The following is a 25538-nucleotide window of genomic DNA, read 5'->3' as shown; positions in this document are numbered from 1 at the left end:
ATTAAGAAATTAGCAGTTTTTTTTATCAAGACAGATTCAGTAATTTGCAGGGTTAGAACATAAATCCAATTTTTCCCAGTTTTGTTTTAGTTTTTACTTTTACTAATTTTCAACACCAGAAATCTAATAAAGCACAATGCTATACACCTAACTCTCTTCCAATACACAAGCCCAAAATTCTATAAGATTTCAAGGTTAGATACCTATCCAGTACTTTTCATGTTACCGGACCTATAGAAAGTCACAAAGGCCAGTGAAAAGGGCATCATGGGTGAAAGCACTTAGTCTCGTATATTATGAATTATTTAGACATATTCATGATTCACTGGTTTCTAAGGAGGTATATCATGACAAGCTCATTAACCCCAAATAAAACAGATATATCTGAGCTTTTATACTGTACTTTAGGGGTCTATTTTATAAGATACTATCAGTACAAACAAAGCCCAAACAGGCAGAGGTTATTTGTATAACAAACATATACTGATCAGGAAAAAGCGAAGCAATACACATTGGGTATAAAATCTAAGTAATGGAAAAAGTATCCATTGATGATTATATTTTGGCTTAAGTTAAATAACATGTCTTTAAATCTATTGAAAACAAACAAAATTAGACTCTTAACCTTTGGCCAATTTTCTCAAAAATCCAGCATTTTCTTGTTTAATATGATTGTCCACAACCACCACAACACTGATTATCCAATATCAATGGCTGTCATTACTGATAATAGCATTTCACAATTTGCACAAAAGAAAAAGAAAAAAAGGAGCCCCCATTCCTCTCCCAGCCTCTCTTTGGGAGGCAACCTAAAAATAGTTCAATTATTAAAAGAATGATGATTTTAGTCTGTATGATCTTGCATGGGCTGGTCAGTTTTATGATTTTCGTCTGGAAAAAAAAATATACGGTTTGTTTATATGTATACTTCAGAGTTACCGTATTCGCCGAGAAAAGGTATATAATCTCCTCTTTTCCAATGGTAGGTTATTCTAAGAGACTAAAAAACATAATTTACTCACATACCCTAAACATAATAAATAATTCAGGAATAATAATTTTTACTGTGAATACATATAAAGGGCAGATAACTCTTCAATGTTAATAAAAAAAGGGCAGATAACTCTTTACTTTGAAAACATTCAAAGGGTTGATATTTCTTTTTAGTAAATATCAAGGACAGAACTCTTTACTGTGAATAAAATTAAAGGGCAGATAACTCTTCATTGTGAATATATATAAAGAACAGATAACTCTTTATTGTGAATAAAGATAAAGGGCAGATCATTTTTTACTGTGAATAAAAATAAAGGGCACATAACTCTTTAATGTGAATAAGAATAAAGGGCAGTTAACTCTTTACTTTGAATAAAAATAAAGGGCAGATAACTCTTTACTGTAACCAAATTAAAAGGGGGACTTAACTCTTTACAATGAATAAAAATAAAAGGCACATAACTGTAAATGAAAATAAATGATAGTTAACTTTGGGAAGTTGCATGGGATACAGATATACCACTAAACTTTATATAAAAACAGCCCATCACCTTTTCCATGTCTAGTACATACCAGTATAAGCATTATTCAGAGTTGCATCAACTGTAGATGACAATAAAAATTGAACATCCATTTTTAACTGTTGCTGTTTTGTTATTTGTCTACCTGTACATCTAGGTTGTGATGGAACTCATAATTAGGTGTTGTGTAGTATTACGTACTAACATTATGGATTATTAAAAAATCAAAGAGACAGGCAAGCAAATGCAGATAAATATTAAAATTTAGGTCTTCCAGCTACACTTCCATCAAATAAGTCTTTTTACATAAAATCATTACTTCAGCATTGTGCTAAGTTTTCAGATAAAAAATTTGTACATATAAAAACCTAGACTACTGTCTGACTGCAAGAACCTGCTAGTGCCATCTGAAAATAATTATTGAAAGCATGTTAATGTCATTATTACGACCAATTGTGTATCCAAGCCAAAGAGTGCCATTATTTCAAAATCTGAAAGCAAAAGAAAGAAGATAGAAAAGGACTTTACATGTAATGAAAACACTTAAAAATATCCAAATTCAAAATATCTTAAAAACACTTATCACAACATCCATGTGAAAGATAAAGATAACAGTTTTTTTATCATAAATTTTCATTGAGTAATATGAATTTTATTTGTACAAATAAATGTAAGTTTGTTCCTACGGAGTCAAACCGTACTGAAATTGATGTAAGGATGACCATGGATCTTATATCAAAGAAAATTTGTCACATAATTCTGAATTTCGAATTTGATACCGTATTTGCCGTAATAAGCGCCCCTCTGGAGAAGAATTGAAGTTGTATAAACGCCCCCTTTCCATGGATTTCACATTGATTTACAACATGTGCTACCTCTAACATCAGCACTGTATCCCCTATTACATGACCTTGCAAGTCTTTTACATGTAAATTACAACATAATAATGGATCTGAGTTCTCAAAGGATAAAAAACATATGCATGTTTACTGTAACAGAAATTAATGTACCATGAGTACAGAAAGATTTAAGATATGTCTGACTTCTTTCGTCCATAGCTCTTACATTTTGATTCATTAATACGCACCCCCTTTGTTACATTCATTTAAGCACCCTGGGTGCTAATTATGCTGATTACGGTAATGTATATTAATTTAAAACTAACAGTGAAACTTACAAGATTATTTCACTAAAAAGTGATTATCACTTTAATTATAAAAGTTAGTTCTTGCACTTTAATAAATCATGAGAAAACTAAAATGAAAAAAAAAATAAAACAATATATTTGGAAAGACTAAGAGATATTTTGTTAATTTGTCGTTGAAAAAAAAATGTAAATTAGACTATCAGTTTGGAATCTAATTAAATTGTGCGTTGTGCTTTACGTAATTGTGTCATTGCTAAATGCTCGGAATGGGAGGAGAGGAGTTATCTCCCCTCAATTTAAATTGAGAGGTTATCTCCCTTGAAAAGAAGGTGCAACAACACCCCCTACGTATGTGTGAGAATCAAGATCTAGATAATTTTACCACACAATAGCGAACAGAAGATACATACCTATAGCTCGTTACACTAGTGGAAAGTCTAATAAACAGAACAGCAAAACATCTATCAGTTATCTAAATTCTATATAAACAATATATCTAACACCAATAATCTATAATCAATATTTATCTTATCTTATATGAAAATTATATGTACAAGTAACCATTAACGAACAAAAAAAAAAACAAAAAACAAAAAAAATCTTTATCATTGAATCTGGAATAAACAGAGTCTATATATAATAAACATCGACAAAAACAAAATACACTGTATAGCATCTGTTAATTAATGACTCTAATACACATCTGAAATGGGTTTTTGGTATTTTTAACCCTTTCCGATACTAAAATGACATGTCTAAGCTTGAAAAAATTGTCTCTGTTACCATAATTGACCCATTTAGCACTCTAGACTAGGTGTACATAATGTTTTTATATTTTCAGTAAGCATTTAATAAAGATGCCTTAAATGAGGGAGGGACACCCGCAGCGCTTATTGGGTCAAATACAGTAAGTAAAATATGTACCCAAAAACGTCTTCTTAAACCCAGCCCTAATAAGATATAGTGAAAAAACATGAGGATTACATATCTTTGATAACACTCGGGTGTCATCAAAACGACTTAAAAATCTCAGCATATTACATGATAAAAAAAATTAGTTAGGATTTCTTTTAAAAGAATTAAAGGTTTTATCATAACAAGCAAATGATTACCATAGATTGTAAAACTGAATTGAAGAAACCTAAAACTCAGAAGACAGATGATAATCTCATGCAAATTTTGGCTGAAATAATACGCTAGACAAATAAGCATCTGACTATCTATAAACATGTAATACAAAAGGTACGTACACAGAGGCAGAGAAAGAAACAGTTAATACATTATTGCAAAGACATTGTTTCTATGACGCCTTTTTATCTGAATCCAAATCAAATCTATTTACAAACTACGTCTTACAGTCCAATTTTGTCTTGTAAACAAACTTATTTGCAAGTGGGATAACGTGTATTTTGGTTTGTAAAGGTTAGTAAGTAGAACCAAGGAGGTCTCAAAAGCAAGATTAAGCTGCTTCGGAAATAAGCTAACAATATTATGTATTTATTAAAATGCTGCAACATACCTTTCACCAAAAGATGTGGAATTTATTTGGAATGTATATGTTCATCAAGTTTTCGTTATTATTATTATAGATCCATTTTAAAAAGGAATGTATCATGAAGATAGAGTTCATTGGCAAAAGAAACTCCTGAAGTAGCTTCTGTATGACATATAATGACACTTGACCACCTACGACTGAAGTATAATCAGAAGTAGAAATTATACTTTTGGTTTAACGATTTTAAACTACAAAGATAATGAAATAAATTTGAGTTATACATTACAACAGGTGATGAAGTACTATCATGACTTTTTTCTGTTAGTGACAGAAAAGCTGCGCATAAGAACAATTCTACCACTACTTTTCTAAGACCAGACATAATCATGGTATAAATTGTCATTTTAATCACTTATTAAAGTCTTAATGTAGATCAAATTGGGCCATAACTAAGAAAGTCTGAAAATTCAAATATGTTAGTATTTAAATTTTATCTATAAGTAAAAAGTATGAAAGTGTTTTGTTAGCTAAAAATAAACGTTATAATGTAGTTATATGTGCACATAGTTCCAGATCATACCTAACTAAGCTATATTATAATTTGTAAATAAAACAGAGGCCGATATTAATAAAGAAATTACTACTAAGAGTGCATTGAAACACACCTTTTCTTTTTCTTCTCGGACCTGTGTTAATTGCAAAATTGTAAAATGTTTGTGAATAAAATCATAAATGCAACATTTAATATATGCAACATGAATGAATTGGGTTGAATAATTATATAGGAGTATATATCTTACAAAAATTACTATCAGAAGCAACTTGCTTGAATTAAATCCCATTTCCATATCAATTAATGCTGAAATGTAAATATTTGATATGCTGTAGAATGACAATACCCAAATCATTGATTTTTTGTGCTGAGTTATCTCCCTTGGATGCTATGAGTGAGCCTATTATATATATTTTTCCATATCAACTTTTAAGGCCATGCATAACAGATATGGAGTTGTATTATTATATTCACATTGAATAATTATGCTAAGAGAGTTAAGAAGTTTCTTTAGATCATTTACAGGTCTATGAACGCTTTTTATCAAGTTGTCTCCCCTGAATAAAGATCAGGACACCAATTCTATATATATCCGTTGATAACCTTAAAAGGTTGATGACCTTCCTGACTTAACATCTTCTGACTATAACACTACAGTATATAACATTAGGATTATTATACACAAATTAATTCTCTCTACATGACAATAGCCAAACTAACAAATTATTTGTAAATGAGTAAGAGGCACCAGCCAACACACTGTATGCCAGTCCACGAGCTAATGACAACATATGATCTATTAGAACGCACATGGTTTTTCTACTATAGATCTATAAGTCTATATCGTATGGCTATAAGACTTGCCCCAGATATTGATATTTATAATGTCACTTAAACAAATTCCAGAGAGAAACAGTTCAATAGCTGGATTATGTGGCATGTTTCAGCTGTCATATTGACAACAGAGATATAATCGAAGGGTTTTCTTGGTGCATTGTTGCCGTATGGCACTGGTTAAGCTGCCAAACTCATTATAACAGATACAATGATATGTCCAAACTGTAACCCAATGATTTCGTGAAATACCAAAGGAAATAATTTGTGAATGAATAATTCTACTGAGACAGAGTTTGGAGGTGGAGAAAACTAACCCAGAGTCGCGTACGTCTTTGAGCAACACACAGACCTACAACTAATACCAAATATTTATCTCATCTACGTAAAAGGCATCAAATTGCTACAACCCAGAGGTACTAACAAATTTTGATGGACTAATATATCTTATAGAAAACGCCTCAATATAAATTGAACCAGATCAACAGCATCTGATTTAGCTGAGTATAGCTACGGTTTTATGGTGTCGTACTTAACTTCATGGTCTAACATGGAAGTACACGACTGTAACATTTAGCCTTGTCCCCTAACTATGCAATCATTATACACAGTGCTACCTTATTGTTTCTATTGTCATTTAAATCTTCGTTAAATACAGACATACAACAATAGAGTATAGTATTTATAGATACGGGTCTATTCATTAGGCTCAAATTTCTTATCCTTAAAGCCAAGGTTGGCTCCACATTTGTTTACAAATCTTTGCATATAAATTTTGTATCACGTCATGAAATCTTGTGACTGAATAAACCTAACGTTCAAAGTAGTTCAAATTGCCTGTTAAATCTCTTTGTACAGGGAAGTATCTTTACGTTTTGATATCACGATTTTCATTTACAAAATATGTCAAGTGTAAACTGATATATCCAATCGTGCGGAACGCAAAGCCAACAAAACAAATTTCATTTGAATTTCTAATGTATCTTTTTCACTTATATTGTCATAGAAAATTAAACTAAGACTTTATTCAATGAAAATATAAAAGAAAATTACAAAATTAATTGTAGAGTTGACCAAGAATATTGAACTCAGGATGTATAAACAATACCGTAAAGAAATGTGATTAATTTGATGATTTTTTCATATCTAGATCAAAAGAGGTGAAGACTATATGGTTTTTTGAGAGTTTTCTATACCCTTTTATGAACAGTTACTGGTATACACTATTACAGTCCTGTCTGTGAAAATCAAACTTTTAATGAAAGTATCTATAAATACAAAAGATTGTAACACGGTCACCATAAACCTGTATTTAGTCTATATTACATCGACCATGCAGCTAGCTTGAGGTCACTGAACCCAAGTCAAAGGTTTGAATTGAACATCTGACTTAAAGCCAAACTTATTTGATGTTTGACTTGCCATTGGGTTTTAATAAGGACACAGTGGCACTCATATAACATTAATGACAAATTCATATCATGGACAAAAGAACAGTAAATACATATAATGATACGGTTGAAAATTGACCTGAGTGACACTTGGGTCAAAGGCAGATTATAGTGTAAAGGTGTGAGTGAGTGTGTAAGTAGTGTTCTATATCTATTGATGTACCCATCTCTTAATAATTTGTGTACAATGTATATGTGTACCTTGCAATAAATTTATAAGATCTAGGAACAAAGGCAAAAAAAATGCACTTCAAAATTGGTAAAGGGCAAGCTTATGGCAGTGGGGAGTTTGACAGTATGGACTTTGGTAACACATAACAAAGTATATGCCCTTACATGTGTTATGATTTGAAGGGGAGGGGGAACATAAACTGAAGCTTAGAAAAATAACAAATTCTCCTGTATTTTAGTATGTATATTTACTAGGCATATGCAGCCCATCATTTTTAACTACCAGTAAACTCAACTTTATTGTATATTCCTGCAATAAGCAAACTTTTTTGTTTGATGATAACATAAAAGGGATAACATAAAAGGGAGACAACTCACCTCTGGTTATGTGGACCTCTAACAACACTAGATTTGAATACTTTTTCATACTCAGAATCTTGCATCATGGTTAGGCGCTGAAAAAACCAACATTAGAGCATTCTTATGGTCAAGGTCATTCAATGATCACCAAAGGTTAACAAAACAACAACAACAAAGATTGTCAATGTTCCCTTTTATCGCACTGATAGTAATGTGCATGTGTATTTCAAGCAATATTGTTTTTTTTTTCTTTTTTTTTTTTGAGTTTATACTTAAATTTTTGTCAATATATTTTTCAACAAAATATCCTATACCTAAATGAACTATATACATGACAAGCCTTAAAATCATCAAATTTTAAAATGAAAGTCAGTGAAATTATCTAAAAGAACAATTTAAAATAAAGCTTTTCTCTTTTCAACATGGGTTTAAATCACAGCTATAAACAACACTTCAATACCATGCTTTCTGATCTTCTACCGCGTATTTTATATAAATCAAACACTTCAACAACATTTCAATATTTAATGGGTATAAAGAAAGTTTCCTCGAGCAAGTCTTAACATACATATATTTTCAGTTTTTATGCTTTATAATACAGAGTCACAACAGGACTTCTTACACAGTATTTAAAATTCTGACGTTATCTGAAAGGTGGGGTCAGTCGATCGCTGACAGATATATACTGAGGACTCTAAGGATTAACAAACATGTGTTCGGGGCTTGATTTAATACAATTCAAAGACATAGTATAGACAGTTTAGGTCATAAAGTCAAATGACGGATCCTGAAAATCAATTCCTCAGACTTATGATAAAGGACAGCTTAACTCCTGAGGAAGTTTACACTGTAAATAAATAATCCATATCCTGCTCTCATTATTTTGTAGAAAGTTCACGCATACTTCTCAGTACGGTGCTATATTGAACACATTTATTAAATTAGGGATAAGTTCTCCCTTTTTTCTATGGCATGATCTTTATCTATAAAGCTTTGTTCCATATGATTTTATTTTACTTTAGACTGCATATTCGTAAACTACTGAACAGTGCAAATACCCCCTGTATATATATATATATATACAGTGTCATATTTATTTACATTCATGTTCATTGACAAACAACATTTATTTGATAAAATATTTTATTGCACTTCTAGTGCCATTTTATTTAACTCTACTTCATTTAGAAAAATATCAAATTACAAGCCCTAAAATCAATATGCATCCATTCAAAATTGACATCAAGCACCCTCTATGTTAAATATCACCATAACATCTGTTTTTATTTTTAGGACACATCATTAATATTTATGAGGACAGTTCTCTGTTCTCCTATTGAAAACATTCGTAGGTTAAAATTTTTAATAAAAGAAAATTAATAAAAAATTTTGTATGATAGAAAATTAAACTTCCAGCACCAATCTGACAATGCTTTTAATATCATGCTTGTGAGTCAGAAGTATTTGATGTCAAAACGGAATGTATTCTTTAACCTACGAGGCCCATAAACTCTACCAATGATGAGTATGAGCAATCCCTGAGACATAGCGTAATGAATAAGATATGACTCCATCGTAATGGGCCGACAGTCTCTGTTTACTGGTAGTCAAAATAGAACACAGGAGAGTTAAAACAACCGTCAGCCATGTTCAATATGGAGTTCACAAGCAAACCCAGTCAATTTATGATCAATCAAAATAAAATGTTACTTCATATGATATCTCATAAATTAGTGAATTAGCTAGAAATATCTTTAAAAAACATACTTTGAACATTTTAGAATTAAAATACCACATTTTCTGATGAAGAGGTATTTTTATAGTCGTTTAATGCAAATATCCTCATTTTCACTGAAGGAGCTAATTTTATCAATATCATTGACACCATTTAAAGAGGCCATAGATATATATATACTATATATGGACCGTAGGATGACTTTAATATAAAACTACATGTATTCGAGGATCGAGATTTTCTCAATCCATGATTACAATTGTATATCCCATCGACAATCCAATTTGCCTGAGGTTTTCAAATCTAATTCTTTCAAAGATATTTTTATACAAATAGACACTTGAATCCTTACATGAATGTCTATAACTTTCTAAACAACAACATGCCAATAATTAGATCATAGATGCACTTGTCAGTTTGAAAGCACTTGGGATCCAACATAGACACAGTAACTTTAACAAGAGGAGACAATTCTGTAAGATAAACTATATAATTACAGGTAACATCATACTTACAATTAAGTAGTTACTCCAGGCACTTCTGATGAGCATTAACATAGGTGAATGTAGATTCAGCAAGTATATATTTAAAACTGTCTTTCGTTTTTCAGGAATTTCCACTCCCACAGCAGAAAGTCCATTGACAGAACCTCCCAAATCAGAATAAGATGCATTCGCTAAGTTGCTAAAAAAAGGAGATAAAATGAAGATTAGATATTTCAAAATATCAATACACAGCCTTCACAAGACATTAAAATTGTTGGACTTGTTGACTGGACACAGTGGATATATACTGATCTGTATGACAGTATTTATTTATTTATTTATTAAATTTTGGAATGGATTTTTCCCTTTATTTGTATCAATTTAATGGGTCAAAGGGATATAGGCAGATATATAAGATACATATATAGGTATATAGTAGATAACAGAGAGTTTAAGCATATAGTAATGATAAGCATACAGAGAATTAAAAATAACTTAGAAATCAGAGCTTACGTCTAAAAAACAGCATCAAAGTTTCAGATCAAAGTCAATTTAACGAAAAGAGAATTTTCATGACTTGTCATAACAAAAAATATTTTTATTTTATATCACTGCATAGTCTGAAAGCTTCCAATGATTTGTTTTTCAAAATATCACTTCATGCACTGAGCATCAACATTAAAAACATGATCCATAATTATATACAATCAAATGTACTTCAGATCTCAACCAAGACTCAGCTGATAACCCAAAACTCTTTCTAAAGAACTAATTATCTTAATTATATTTAAATTGTCTCAATGAACCTATCATGTACATTTATTTATCTGACAAAACTTAAAATGAATCTGATTAAGATTTTGTTTCATATACTGTAATACATTTAACAAGTTCACTAATTTAAGAATCAACTGAGCTTCAATTAGGAAAAATATTGATGCAGAAGAATATTTCATAAAAATAAACAAAAGACGGTATAAAAATGATAAACACATGCAATAAATGAATAAACTGAATATTATTTATATACTAAATATTATACATGTATGTAGATTCTAGCATTAATTCGTTAATATCATCTGGAAGGGAGTGTAGTTTTAGCAGCATCAGATACAGAATCTAAAACAAGATGTCAGAACCACCACCAACAAATAAAAGAGATTTTATTTCATATTGATTTTTAAAAAATATCTGATAATCATGAAAATAATTTACCTGGATAAGTGGTTGTTTACAACCAATAATAAGGTATTATAAACTTTCTGGTATTTTAAGTCTTTTATTTGACAAAATTTGTGTTCTATATGGCTGTCATAAACCTGTAATGTCATTTTTCTCACATCTAATATCATTCTTTATCGTTTTCTATTTGGCTGAAATTTAGGTTGAAATCATATTACCATATACCCACAAGAGCACATAACTCTGTCAAATGCATGGATGAGTAAATATCAACTGAAACACTTAGGAAATGATGTGGATCACAAGCAGAAGAAACTTTATACTTGTAGGAATAAAGATATACAAACAAAAGTAGGACAGACACATTACAGGAAAGACAAATACAAAACAGAGAAATCAAAAGAAATGAAGAATGCTCAATAGTTGTCCAGAAAAAGCTTCACATCATCGAGAGATGTACATGACAATAATAAAAAAAAATACCAGGATAGTGGTGTATAAAAAATAGATACAGAAATAATAAATTAATCAGGTAATTAAAAGTTTCTGAATTTGGATCAATATCAACAGAAATTAGGTTGAAAGGCACTGTGGTGGGTGATGATGATAATGGAAGTCAGGTGGAAATAAATCAATATTCCAGGTGTGAAAAATGTGTCGAGACTGTCGACAGTGACACATACATCCCAACAAGTCACAGGGTCACTGTATGAAGGGAATGGGGAAAAGGTCATTATCGTAACAATTAACAAGCTATTTATCAAGAGATGAGACGATTTTAGTGTTATCAACAGCATTCAGTTTGGCCTACTAATATCTGGAATATTAATATGGCTCTACAGGCGTTTCATATATCAATAAATTCTCAACCAATGAAATTAATATTTCTTTAACATTTTTTCTTAACATTGCTTTTAGATAGCTGTCTTGACACTTAACTTCATCACAAAAATCATAATGAAGACGTTATTTAATTCAATAAATAATTTAATTATATAAATATATTTTAAAATTCTAAAATGGTCTTATAATCATTCAACCCCTAACATAACTATGAGATTGACTCTTTTTGACTATATTTAATTATATAAATATATTTTAAAATTCTAAAAAGGTCTTATAATCATTCACCCCCTAACATAACTATGACTCTTCTAAGTTAACTTTAATGGAAAAGCTCATTATGTTTCAGGCAGGTACGTCACTCTGGTCTCCCATACATAATGGTATATTTATATATATTACTAACTACAAGCTATTAAAACATCGTATTAATACAATATGATAGTTTGAAGTTGGAGTTATGACAAGTTGAACCTAATAATCAAATTATATATATTTATATGTAATTAATAAAGATGCTAACAGGAAAGCAGAACACATTGACTCTATTAGGGTATTCTTTACTTGCATATAAGGATTATCTGCCCTTGCGAGTAGATTGTGACGTAATGTGTTTGTGAGCTAAACGTAACATCAGAAAAAACAACATTATTTTTGCTCTCAAAGACATGACTTCACAAACGATGCTCAATGCAAGGGCAGGTAACTCTGTAATGCACAAAGATGAAAAAGATATTACCGGTAAGTATTTCTAATCTATAAATAGACTGTGCGTAATAACATGCACCAAAGTTTCTACGATACGACAGATTCTGCAGGGAGAAGATACCGACTACCTAGATAATCATTTAAGCAAAAAAAAGATTTGTTTATACAGAAGAGACTAGATCAGCTATATACCCGAGAAATGATGGATCACGGTGAAACATCCTGGGAAACAAAAATCAAATTAGTTCAATGAAATGTCGCTAATTTTAAAATTTAGTGGACTAAAAGCTGAAAACTTATATTTGGTCATTTATTTAGCGACTGGCTCATCAATGATTTTAAGACATTTAGAGAAGACTACAATGTATTTAACTTTAATTTTGAATTTGTGCACATGTGTCTGTACTCTTAACATCAGCAATTCAACTTCAATACCAGATCTACATAAAAAATAATGTCAATATCATTTCTCTTTTCAATTTTTCAGTTGTAAACTCTATAATGCTTTTAATGTTTGATACAATTTCGTCAATAGGACCATGTGAATTTCAATATTCTACCATGCAATATCATTACAATATATTATAACTTTTTGGGTGAATTACCATAAATCAATAACTATATATATGTTTTTGTCACATGCAGTAGATATATAAGGCATTCTATTCTTTTCATCATTCACTTTATAATACATAATGTGCAAAACAGACACTTTAAATTCAAAAACATTGTATAATATTAACTTATAATTCAATCAATGATGCAAGAATGTATCACATGTACTCTTGCATCAGGTTTGCAAGCTTATTAACACTATGATGATTATTATTCTATTTATTTCTCAAAAATATTCATTATCAAAATTTTTGATCTGTTTTGCGAATTATATAACTATCTATGAAAATGAGTAATTAAAGGTAACAATATAGAAGGAGCATTCTATTCCTTGATATAAAGTGTGTAAAAGTTCCCTTGACCTTGAACAGAGTGATCAAGGTCAAGGGCAGAGAGCAAACCAATCCCTGCAAGTGTGGAAGTGTAACCTACCTGACACTTCGAGTAAAGGTTGGTTCGCTTTCCAGTGCAGGTGTACCGGACCGCGATGGAGGTCGCAAGTTACTGGTGATAGAGGAACGGCGAGAACGGGTAGCTTCATGCAGGGACGGAAGAGAACCCCTTTGACCCTTTGACCCTAAGATCTCCTGGGGACTACTAGTATCCAGTGTAATATCGGGAAGAGGGATTTTTTCTTTCTCGGGATAGGAAACCTCTTTGCTATCAAACATATTCGCACTTTTCACACTATCTTCAAGAACAGTATCTTTTTTACTACAGAATGGAAAAATTAGATTTTTTCTGTTTTTGAAACAAACTAGACTTAAGCAACAGAATGTTGGTTTTTCATCATCAACTTCCACAGTGCCAATAACCTTGGAATCAGTACTATGGTCTATGCCTATGTTCACAGCAGACTTTTCCTCACAAGTACCATTAACTATAGTTTGGGGGGTAGAGTTTTCAAAAGCATTATTTTTGGGAACCATCTGTGGAAGAGGACGATTTGATCTTACTGACCCAGAAAGACTTAAGTTTTCTCCACTGATGCCCTTTTGACTAGAGTGGTCACTATCCTTATTTACACTTTTGGAATTGGTGGGATCGGGTAACTCTCGCCTCTTATTTGAGGAAGTCCGTTGTAAGGAGGAAGAAAAAGAGTTAGAGAGGCCATTATTCTCCTCTATGTCCTCTAAACCATCCTCCTCCAATTCCTCTTTCAGAGATTTCAGCAGTGTTTCATCATTACTTTCACCTAGCACTAAACGATTCTTTTTCTTCTTGATACTACTCGGTTTGCCGTTGGATCCAATGGACCCACGACTGTCTGGCCGACTGACTTGAAGGCTTGACATGCTTTGAGTTGCGTAGCCATAGTCTTCTGACCAGTTCGTATTTTCCTGAGAGGATATAAACCCAAGGGGTGTTGATGCATTTGACCGATCGCCATGGAGATCAGACACTGAACCTGGCCTTGGAGATTTGCGCCCCTTTCTCAGAGATCTCCTTTTTCCACTCTCGGTTGTCCAATATGTCACAGCCAAGTGTTGAGTATTTTCTCTTTCTTCTCCACTGAGGAATTCTGGGAAATCATTTACCTGTAGAAAAGACGTAAAATGTTACTATTTCACATAAAGAACAACTATCTGGCTTATAAAAATCCTCACAGATTATTGATCTGGAAAATAATGTTGAAACAAATAGACAAATTTCTAGGTAGAACAAATGACAGGGCTGTATTTATGCTTTTGAAATTTATTGTTATTCAGAATTTTTTTGCCATTTTTTTCAGATATAGACTCGCTTGGATTATACAGGTTTTTAAAATCAAGAAATAAAATGTCAGTCAAGTCAGAATAGACAGGGGTTGGAATAGACAAGGGTCGTTTTTGACAGGTTACAAATTACATTTACAATGTACAGTTGGTTATATCAGCACACCTGAACATGAACAACTCATGATCAGTCAGCTAGGAAAAAACAGATTCATTTCATCAACTCAATGAAGCAATTATCATCCTATATATAGCTACCGTATCTTTAGTATCATTTTTACCCATAACATTGTGATTAACTATTTCACCCCTAAAATTCATAAATTGGACTATTCCAGCCTTTGAAATATAAGAATCTAAATGTGGCGAAGGGTTGCAAGATACAAATAGATATTTTGTCAAAGTAATCAATTTAGGACTAACAAGGCTTGAAGCAATGTTTCTAATTAGTTAATAGAGATCACAGAATGTAATAACAAGTTTTTCAGACCCACAATATTAATATTGTGTGTAATCCTCTAATTAATTAGTCTCGTTTAAATCCTAAACAGAGCCAGACAATTATTCAAGTAGCTATTTCTATACCAAGCCTTTTAGATTAATTTGCTCATCATGGTTTAGTCTCTCCAGGACATCTCCGGGAACACAGTAGATAGAAATAGACATTTAATTACAACATATCTCAATCTATTTATGGCTATATTTGATCAATACCTAAAACGCATCACATTTCTGTCTGGACATGCAATGTTATCTGACATTACTGAAGTGATGTACCCAGTACCATGGTAACATGACAACAATAATGGCCGCCTCCCTAATGATGGTAGTTGTATACATATGATCTCCATGGTAACTATACACAATGGTTATCACCTAGTTTGTTAACCAAACAAACTGATAGTGCGCTGCTAATGGAAACACAATATGCATCCATGTTATATTATCACATATACACTTCTTCCGTTTATATTTGTTATTTGCAAGTCATCATGACTACCGTCCTGTCTCGTTATACCGCCATCTTTCGGCTAGGGCTATTTCAGCCTTATAAAGAGATTACCAGTAATGTTGACAAAAATGAACCATAAAAAATTGAATGCAAATCTCAATTTTTGTTAATTTTATTTTAAAGTATGAAAAGGTATGAGTTTGTATATATATTTTATTTTCTAATGATTTAGATACTTTGACAATACAACCTTTAATTAATTATTAATTATCTAGATTATATTGATATGATCATTGGACATCAATCTCCCTAAAGTTACAATGTCTTCTTCCTAACAGGAAAATACTTGTGCTATTTGGTTATATAAAATGCCAATAGAATCAGGAATGTATTAAGATAATTGGAACGATTGTATTACCAAGTGGCAATATGCAAGGGTGGAGGGCTATTTAGAACAAGAGCTGTTAGAGAACAGCAAAGCTTGCCTATTCAGAAGAAGTTGATGTTCAAGTATTTACTATTTAAACAAGGAAATATGACAAATTAACAAACTCAAAAACCCCCTAAAGGGCCCCAAATTGGTTGTATTATCACGTTCAGCATCCATACACATTAGGAAAATAAAATCATAAACATTTATGATGACTTAAGCATAAACAATAGACAAAATAGAAACTTGCTCAAAAACTTTAACATGGAAATATGACAAATTAACAGACTCAAAAAACTCTAAAGGGCCCCAAATTGGTTGTATTATCGCGTTCAGCATCCATACACATTAGGAAAATAAAATCATAAACATTTATGATGACTTAGCTTAAACAATTGACGAAACAGAAACTTGCTCAAAAATTTTAACATGAAATTGGACGCTGAGATGACAATATTAGCTCCCCCTATTCTTCGATTAGGCGAGCTAAAAAGGAATTATGCAGAAATCCGATCTGTGGCTGCATTTAGGGTTGGGTTGTTTAATTAGTACTGTTTGGTGTTGAGGGACCTCTATATAAACCAGGATATGTCAAAATAATAATGTCCCTCTTGAATATAACCACATTGCATCCATTAGATTTTTCTGTGTGTATATCAAACAAGAGGCCAAGAGGGCCTGTATCGCTCATCTGGTTAATAATGCTAAGTAGTGTTCTGAATACTAACAGGTTCATTGTTTCTAAAATTTCTGAAGGAATCTGTTCCCCTTCCCCCAAGGATATTTGTGGCTAAATTTGGTTACAATCGATGAAGAACTCTAGGACAAGTAGCGATTTACAGGATTTACCTCGCTCTATTTCCCCTATTGGGCCCTGCCCCTCTTGTCCCCCAGGGGGGGAGGGGGGGTCAATGCCAAAACTTATACAAGTTCTGTTCCTCTTCACCCAAGAATGTTTGTGGCCAAATTTGGTTACAATCCATGCAGAACCCTATGACTAGAAGCGATTTAAAGGAAATGTTGACAGACGACGGACGCCACGCCATGACATAAGCTTACCGGCCCTTCAGGCCTGGTGAGCTAAAAATATTGTTTCAGTTAAAATCAATTCCAGAGCTCGAATAAACATCATACATGAATGACTACAAAACGGCATAAAATGTAATAATAACTTTTTAAAACCATTTGTCATGCAAACAAGATACGCCTGAGAATAAATATAAGTACATTAGCACTTTACATCATGACCTTGTTAATAATTTATAGACCGAGTTCACTAATGATCTTTTAAATTGAAGCTTAATGTTTAAGTGTGGTTTATGGCATTGAAAGACTGGAATGGATATATTTCTGTTGTACTCACTTAGGCATATACGTATGCGTATACATACACACATATATAATATACATCTTGTTAACATATATAATATACATCTTGTTAGAGGTACGAGAGTTTGTGTAGGGCCGTGTGCAAAGCAGCCCAGAACCTCTGGGAGCCAAGTCACGTGATCGGTCAGATTTCGCCCAGGGCTGACCAGCAGCAGAACCAAACCATAATTAAAGAGTTTTCGATATAGGTTGTAATGCTACATAACGCAGTGCCAAAATACAAACTTATTAAGGCTTCAATCTAAATTCTATATATGTATGTACCAACATATTTGTAGGTCCCAGTTGTTCTAAAGGTGATTAAAATTAATGACAAATTTTAAATTAAGATAAGGTGATTTCTTTTAAAGCCAACATGACAATTTTCAAAGTAACATTTTTGAAGTCCTTCATTATCATATTTAATACCTACTGCAGCCAACTTTAGAGACAATGCATGTATCACAGGTTTTGCATTTTGTTTGAAAATATTATTTCAAACAAAATTTTCCGCTAAAAATCTAAAAGAAATGACTAAATATAAAGTATACGATCTACTCATATAATTTATGAATAAAAAAAAATAGAATATTTAACAAAGGCTAACCTTTTTTAGGCATGTTTGTGCAGGTAGTTTCAATATACAAATTTTCAAGAAAATTGGGCTGTGGGCAGTTTCTATGGGATTTTTAACATTAGCTTGAACACCACCTTTAAAATAAGCAGTTCTAGTCTTTGAATCAGAATAGTTCAAATGAACATGTCTTCAGGGGTGTACACGTGGAGTTAAGCCAGAGTTCCCAAAAGAAAACTAGAGATGCAGAGCCAGTAGAAGAGCGTCTGGACACCAGTACTAATTGGCCACTACGGCCCTTATAAGTGCTTATTGGTACTAAATATATTAATGACTTTTTATTATATAGTATATATACCAGTTCTGATTCTTGATGTAAGATTTTTCTGAGTGTTTGACAGTATAAGAATTTTAATCTTACCAATAGGTTGAGATTCACTGTGTCACAATCTCAAGAGGATGACTGATTGTTTTTCTCTCTAACTTTAAATGAATTAAAGAATGAAGTTGCAAATTTGGTTTTGAGAGTGAAAATATAATATATTTTGCAATACACTTTTTATCAACTGGCTTTTCTCTCTCTCTATATATATATATGGCTTAAAAGACATCTAATTGATGAAGACTTCTGTAAATATTATTCAAACATGTTTTGACATTTAAGCAGTCTTGAAAATGATTCAATTCAAAGTTAAATTTTACATACGAAACAGCTAATCTAATAGTATGTTTTCACCATATATACGAAATTGCATTTTAAGTACACATACAAAATTTGTGACATTTAGAATGTCAAGCCAAATTCTGTGTAATTGAATTCATGATTCTGAAAGTCAATAATAAGCAGTCAGAACATTTCAAAAGGCTGATGTTGTCATTTCCTTTTGGAAAATATTGAACACTAGCTGCCATTTAACTTACATATAACACGGAATCATCAATTGATCTTTTTACATGTAAGACCGGATATCATATTAGGTTGTCATGGCTTAAACACAATTATACCCTGTCTCTATTTACTGTGGTTAATGTGTCCTGAGACTGTCTATATATAATATATAGCTATAGGTCTTTGATGTTGCGTTCAATACAAGTACATCATTACTACACTTCATTAGACTGTATAAAAGAATCAATCAATTTTTATCACCAAATATCTTGTAACTATAGTTATCAATGGAGTCATTATAAAACTTGTAACTATTATTTTTAATATTGACTACCTTGCATCCAATTTTATTGATGGGATAGAGAATTGATAAGGACATCTAGTCTCTCTTTCCATTTATCTATTTTTTATATATAGGGTAATCATATGCATTAAAGTTTATAAACCTGGCAATCAAGTTTGAGATTTATCTTTTAATTATTAATGAAAACAAATAAACCACCACAGGGCAAGAAACTTATTTTGAAAACCACTTGCCCGAATTTGAGATATTAGCCTAATTTAATCCAAAACAGGGGAATTAACATTAAAACCGGGCAAGTTTACACCAATTTTCACTTGCCCGGGGGCATATTTTACTGGTCTCGGGCCATCAGACCCGGGATATTTCTTGCCCTGCACCAACAGTCAGAATTAAGTGTTTACAAAATATGATATCATAAAATTGTCCATGATTGTCAAGCCAATTGAATAAAACAATACCATGTATTCAAGAGTTTTACACATTTTTTCCACTTCACATAGATTTGTATTTTATAACTTTATAAAATAAGGAATATGTGAATGTAGAATTGTCCATTGCTGTATATCTCTCAAGGAATTTACAGGTGCTCTAGAGTAGACACAGTGTGATAGGTTATTTCCCTTTGAAACCTTTCAAATTTTATACAATATGTTAAATCTGTAGATTATCTCCCCCTAGTAATCTATTTAGCACTCTACACTCTGCCCAACATTTTAGATTATCTCCCCTTATGCACTACATTGTACCTGGTTTTATATGCAATAAATGTAGTAGATTAATCTTTGAAAATTATCTCCCCCTGCTTAACTATCTAATCATCTACATATGGTTAAACTTTGCGAATTATCTCCTTTTAACAGATTCTGAGAGCTGTATCTAGTATATTCTACAGTATGTTTAACTGTAAATTATCTACCCTTAAAAACTATTCCCTTTTTGGAACTCGCTGGTACTCTATTTTAATAATTGAATCTGAAAATTGCCTTCACAAGTTCAGGTCCAAGACTCTAGTGAACTTTTACTTTTTCTCGTGCTATATATTTGAGATTATCTCCCCTTGTGTTCTAACACTGAAAATTTATCTCACCTAAAGAAAAGGCCTTGGTATCCTGTACTCGGTAAATTCATGTTCAACATTATGAATTATCTCCCCTTACTTTTGTTACAGGAATTAACCATTACCGACTTTTAAAGTATAAATCCAAATCGTGAGTGCGTTTATTGTCTACATATGGTAGTAAGCTTTGATCTGATAATACACCTGATTTTCCTCAATGGACTATTGTCCTTTTATAATACTCGTCAGTCTAAAACAGGTATACACACTGAGCTAATATTTGTATAGTCGTATGTTTTTTTAACACCGTATTTCATACACAACTAGTATTTAATATTACATATACCACATTACACACAAATACTGTACCTATATGTGTATAGAAATTTGTGAACTATCAATATGACAAGTTGAATAGTATGTCAAAGAGAAATTAAATAGTTAAGTTGTCCAGTTTTTGGTCCAGAAAAATTGAACGTCAGGTTCTGTGTATAATGTTAAGTGTATATAATAGTACTGTCTAAATATTGGTTCACCTGTACTTGAACAGATATATAGAAGACCAGTTGACAGTCACTAACAGGAGTGTCTACACATAGTCACTATATACTGTAAACCTTGTTGTACTCACTGACAAGAATTATATTCAATGTTTTAACTTTTGTATAAATTACAGTCAATTGTGCAATACCTTTAGCTAGTATAGTAAAACTTTATTAAATTGAATCAGTTGGTATTTAAATTCTGACACAGAAGTATAGTTATTCTGTAATGTAGTTCAGTAACAAAGGTTAATACGGGAGTTTCGAGATCCCAAAATAACATGCGTAAAGTACAATTTACTGTCGATTAGTCCCACCATCCAGTGATTATGATGTCATCAATTGACGTATGTTTCGTGACATCATAATCACCGAAAGGTGGGACTAATCAACTGTAAATTGTACTTTACCCACGTCATTTTTGGATCTCGAAACTATCGTATTGCTGCAATACAACAATGCATATTGATAATGTATGCAGGGAATGATTGAGATACAAGAAATATATATATACAAACTGAACAAATTCAGGTGAAAGTTAATTTTGTGTGTGCAATCAACTTTTTGAAACAGCGAAAAAACAGTATATATCAAAATGACAATAAATCTAAAATCATAGTAAAATGTCATTTTGTTGTGAAATATTAATAAGTTGATATTTAGGGAAGGAGATTTTCTTCTTGATTTTCTTCTTGAAATATTCACATTTCTAAAGCATTATATTCTCAAGAATTTTGTCACCTCGTACCAGCAACTGAGCATGATCAATACTTGAACAGTCAAGAGTATTACCTGGTATTCAAAGTAGGTGACATCAGTACACAAGTGTATGTAGCTACTGCTGTTTTAATGGAAAAGAATATTTCACTTGTGATAACTAAAACGGTATTTAACCCCTTTTCACCGCGAAAGTGAGCTGACATACAGACCTTTATTTACTGTTCATAGATCTGCTGGTATAGATGCTTACACATAATTACGTACTGTACACATGTGAACTTTGTTTTTGTTTGTTTGATTGATTTTTACAACCCATCATCATCTGGAGTCATTTAATTAGGGTAAAACTACAAGTCATGCATTAGTTTTATAAACCCAAATTGAAGATAAATAATGGTTGCATCTAAAGATCAGGATATAAGACATAATTAAGCAATTATAACCTAAAACAGATTGTAAATTTTGATTTTACACAAAGATTATTTGGAATAAAAATTATGTATACATGTCACCAGAAATTTCTGTTTTCTGGGGCTTCTATAGATGGATCTTTGATATGAAGCTCTTAATGACTTCAGCTTCCAGACAGATACAGTATAGTCATTATATGGTATTTGCCATAATTAGTGCCCAGAGCACTTAAGTAATTGTAACGATCAAGGAAGAATATGAGAAGGATAATTCACAATGGGTACTGGGCAAGTGCAACGCAGGAGCTTTTGTGTTTGTGCACCGACCGCAGCCTTTGATTTAGCTAGCGGGTGCCAGACTTACAATCTTACTCTCTGAAGAGGGCTGTCATTTCATGAGCTTTTGTAATTCTTTAACGAAAATTTAAGACATTTCTTCTAAATCTCATCTAATTGCAAGTGCTAAATGTTGTGAAATTTCATTAACTTTACATTGGTGTTTCGTTTGACTCGATAAGACAAGTATTTGTTGAGAAAAATGGTTTTTATTCCCTGTTCATAAGCATCTCTTGTGGTGTTTAGTAGTGTAAAGAGACAGTGACGAATCCTTCTCACTTATAAATCCTTGTAACGATGAACCAAAATGTAAATTTGTGGATGAAAAAAGTCAGACAAATTTTAGTGTTAATATTTTTAGGTTCAATGATATTTTCAACTTATTGAAGTTGATGACTACCAATTAAAATAAAATAATCATTGAATAGGTGTAACTGTTAGAAATATTTAAAAAAAAAGTTCTATCCTTTGCTATAACTTATTCCACTTTATACATTGTACAGTTATACACTTATCCTGGTGGACTGTAAACAAAATCAATCTGACCACATTACAGAATCTGACCACATTACAGAACAATGTGACTCTATCACCATCTGTTTACCTGTGCGTCCAGTGTATAACAATAGGCCACCTAATGACAATAGGCTACCTGTTGTCTTGTTTGCACTTGACTTACCAATTCCACAGCAACGATGTCTTTCAAATGTACACTTTCCTGGAGATTCTTAGGCGGATTTTCCGTTAAATAAATGGACTCATCACCCAGGATCACATATTTGAATGCCTTGTTTTCTTTTTCGGACACAACTATACATGATTCGTATGCCCGTACACGCTCGAAAGCTTCGTCTGTGAGATTTCGCTTCAAGTAACTTTCTAATTTCGTGTTCTTTTTAAACAGTGATTCGGATCCACTTCGCGCCATTCATGCCCCTTGTTTCTTGATTTCACTTAACATTACATCCACAAAGCAGGGGGTTTATGATATGACATGCTTTCCATGTAAGTCGTCAACATTTTCACTCTCATTCCACCATTCGTTGACACCGCTGCCAAGCACTTGCCGCTAATTTGGTATGCAGGAAGTTGGGGTAAAAGGTCGTATAATTCTTTCGTACCGAACGCCACAGAAGAACTAGATAACAAGGGGAATAACTCGTTAATTAATTTCATGCATTGCACTTGGCTTCAGGTTGATTTTCACGAATACTCATTTCTCCATATATTTCCTAATCGTGGACGAAAAATGTGTTGTTGTTGTTTTTAAAATTTATTTTGATACTAAATATTATTCTCTGTGATAAGTAACTTTATTAACTAGGCATATATTTATTTTTTATTAACACATCAATGTCAGCCCGTGAATACAATATTCTGAAAACAAATATTCCATTCATATGAGAGATATATGTTAATTCAGAATTCGGATTTGCCAGCGTTAGTTGCGAACTGATATGGAAAAGAATCCCAACGAATTCGCACAGTTTGCTAAAAAAAATTCCGAGCTTTTGGTCCTATATTTTAAAAGATATTTTTATTTCACATGTTGTTTTTTAATTCATTGATCATTGGAGTTATAAAATAAAGAATAAAGAACTAAACAAAACTTCCTCACTCTATTAGCGTGAAAACTACCTAACTATCTACAAATAGAGTTGTATAACAGTGCACAGTATACCAATTTGATAAAACAAGTATGATGCAGACGAATATATTGTTGTATGGAGAACTTAAGATATTTGTATACTATTGATCAATTATTCTAAATGAATAATTGATATGGTTTTTTTTTTTTTTTTTTTTTATTGAGAAATGTATTTTGTATCAAAATAACGCACACTACCAGTAACATAATCAAAGGATCAATTAATTCATTTACATAATGGCGTTTTGATTATATCTTGATTTACTTCATTTTGCTTCAATTTTTAGTTTTGTTCAAATGCATAATCAGCTGCAGACACATATTAAAAACTAAGGTAATCGTTTTCTACCATCAAGATGTAAACAACAGTTGGTATAATCATTGTCGACCGCTGATACAAATCACGCAATTCCACACAATTCTAATTTGAAATCGATTTAACAAACTCAATGCTAAATAAACGTTCGAACGCAATAATTTTATTTATTTCATGTCCGCTCCCAACCACCGTACATTTGGGTTTCATAGTGAAAATAAACTATTTCTTAGCAGAAACTTTAGGGAAATTAGCCATTCAAAATATGCCAATTCTTCTCCACCCATCAATGATTTAATTTAAATATGTTTGAAAAATATCATTGCAATATTGTAATAAAATTCTTTGACAGCTTCTACAATCATCCTCAGTTGTACTATAATTATCAGCAGTGTTTTGAAAAAAAAATAATGAAGAGCGTTTGTGGCCCTTTAAGACCCTTGTATTGTGGGTCTGGGGGTCTTCCCCAGCAAATTTTGAAAATTCGAATGTTTCTTAATGTTTCTAGGAGACGATTATCAAAATCAATTATTTTTTATCCAAAATGGATAGAAATCTGAAGCTGTGGTATCTATATTCATGCAGCTCTAACAATTCAAATTACAGGTGAAAGCGAATGTTTATTAAAGGACTTCTTTCACGAACAATGAAAAGCCGATTTTATTAAAACTAAATGTAATAACATGTAGCAACATTAAGGTCAACAACTCAAAGTGAAATGCTGCACAAAATGTCCCATAAGCCGGCTGTATGGTCAAATTAATGTTGCTTAGTGGTATTTTACAGGGTTCCTTTTTCATCAAAAACGATATCAAAATCATTATTATGTCGACAAACTTTATTATTATCTTAAGATTATAAATAAGTACATACATGTATTTCTGATCACAAATTTATCGGTAAATGGTAACAAATAAAATGTCGGCTACATTTTTCAGACACGCCTATGGTGGTGACACGTTGTGTGAAATATTCAAACTTGCTCGCTGTCCGTCCCATTACACACTGTGGTTCGAACTTCTTGTATGCCGAACCCTGTCCCTTGCTCGTAAGTAATGCAACTTTTGGCTAGAAACTGCTCAAATCGCTCTGACAGTAGTGTGTTCCTTATTAGGTGAATTGTCCTTGCCTAAAAATCATTTTATCACCTTCTCAGTGCCTTATGTAGTTCATTTGTTTAA

The 25538-nt window shown here is 32.0% G+C and overlaps 1 protein-coding gene across 1 annotated transcript in view; it reads right to left on the bottom strand.

The window, feature by feature from the left end:
• Positions 1-23491, bottom strand: part of LOC138304667 (uncharacterized protein C12orf56-like) — a 39640-nt gene extending 16149 nt beyond the window's left edge. Inside the window, exons 1-6 of the mRNA XM_069244858.1 lie at positions 23073-23491; positions 13529-14634; positions 12674-12703; positions 9779-9947; positions 7547-7623; positions 3075-3101 (exon numbers count right to left, since the gene is read on the bottom strand). Of these exons, the coding sequence (XP_069100959.1) occupies positions 3075-3101; positions 7547-7623; positions 9779-9947; positions 12674-12703; positions 13529-14634; positions 23073-23321 (1658 nt within the window). The 5' untranslated portion in view covers positions 23322-23491. The remainder of the gene's footprint in view (positions 1-3074; positions 3102-7546; positions 7624-9778; positions 9948-12673; positions 12704-13528; positions 14635-23072) is intronic.
• Between the last annotated feature and the right edge of the window lie 2047 nt (positions 23492-25538).

Source organism: Argopecten irradians, chromosome 12 (assembly GCF_041381155.1).
Source record: "Argopecten irradians isolate NY chromosome 12, Ai_NY, whole genome shotgun sequence".
Taxonomy (NCBI): Eukaryota; Metazoa; Mollusca; class Bivalvia; order Pectinida; family Pectinidae; genus Argopecten; species Argopecten irradians.
The sequence above is the reverse complement of the archived record's forward strand: the minus strand, read 5'-3'. Positions and strand labels throughout refer to the sequence as shown.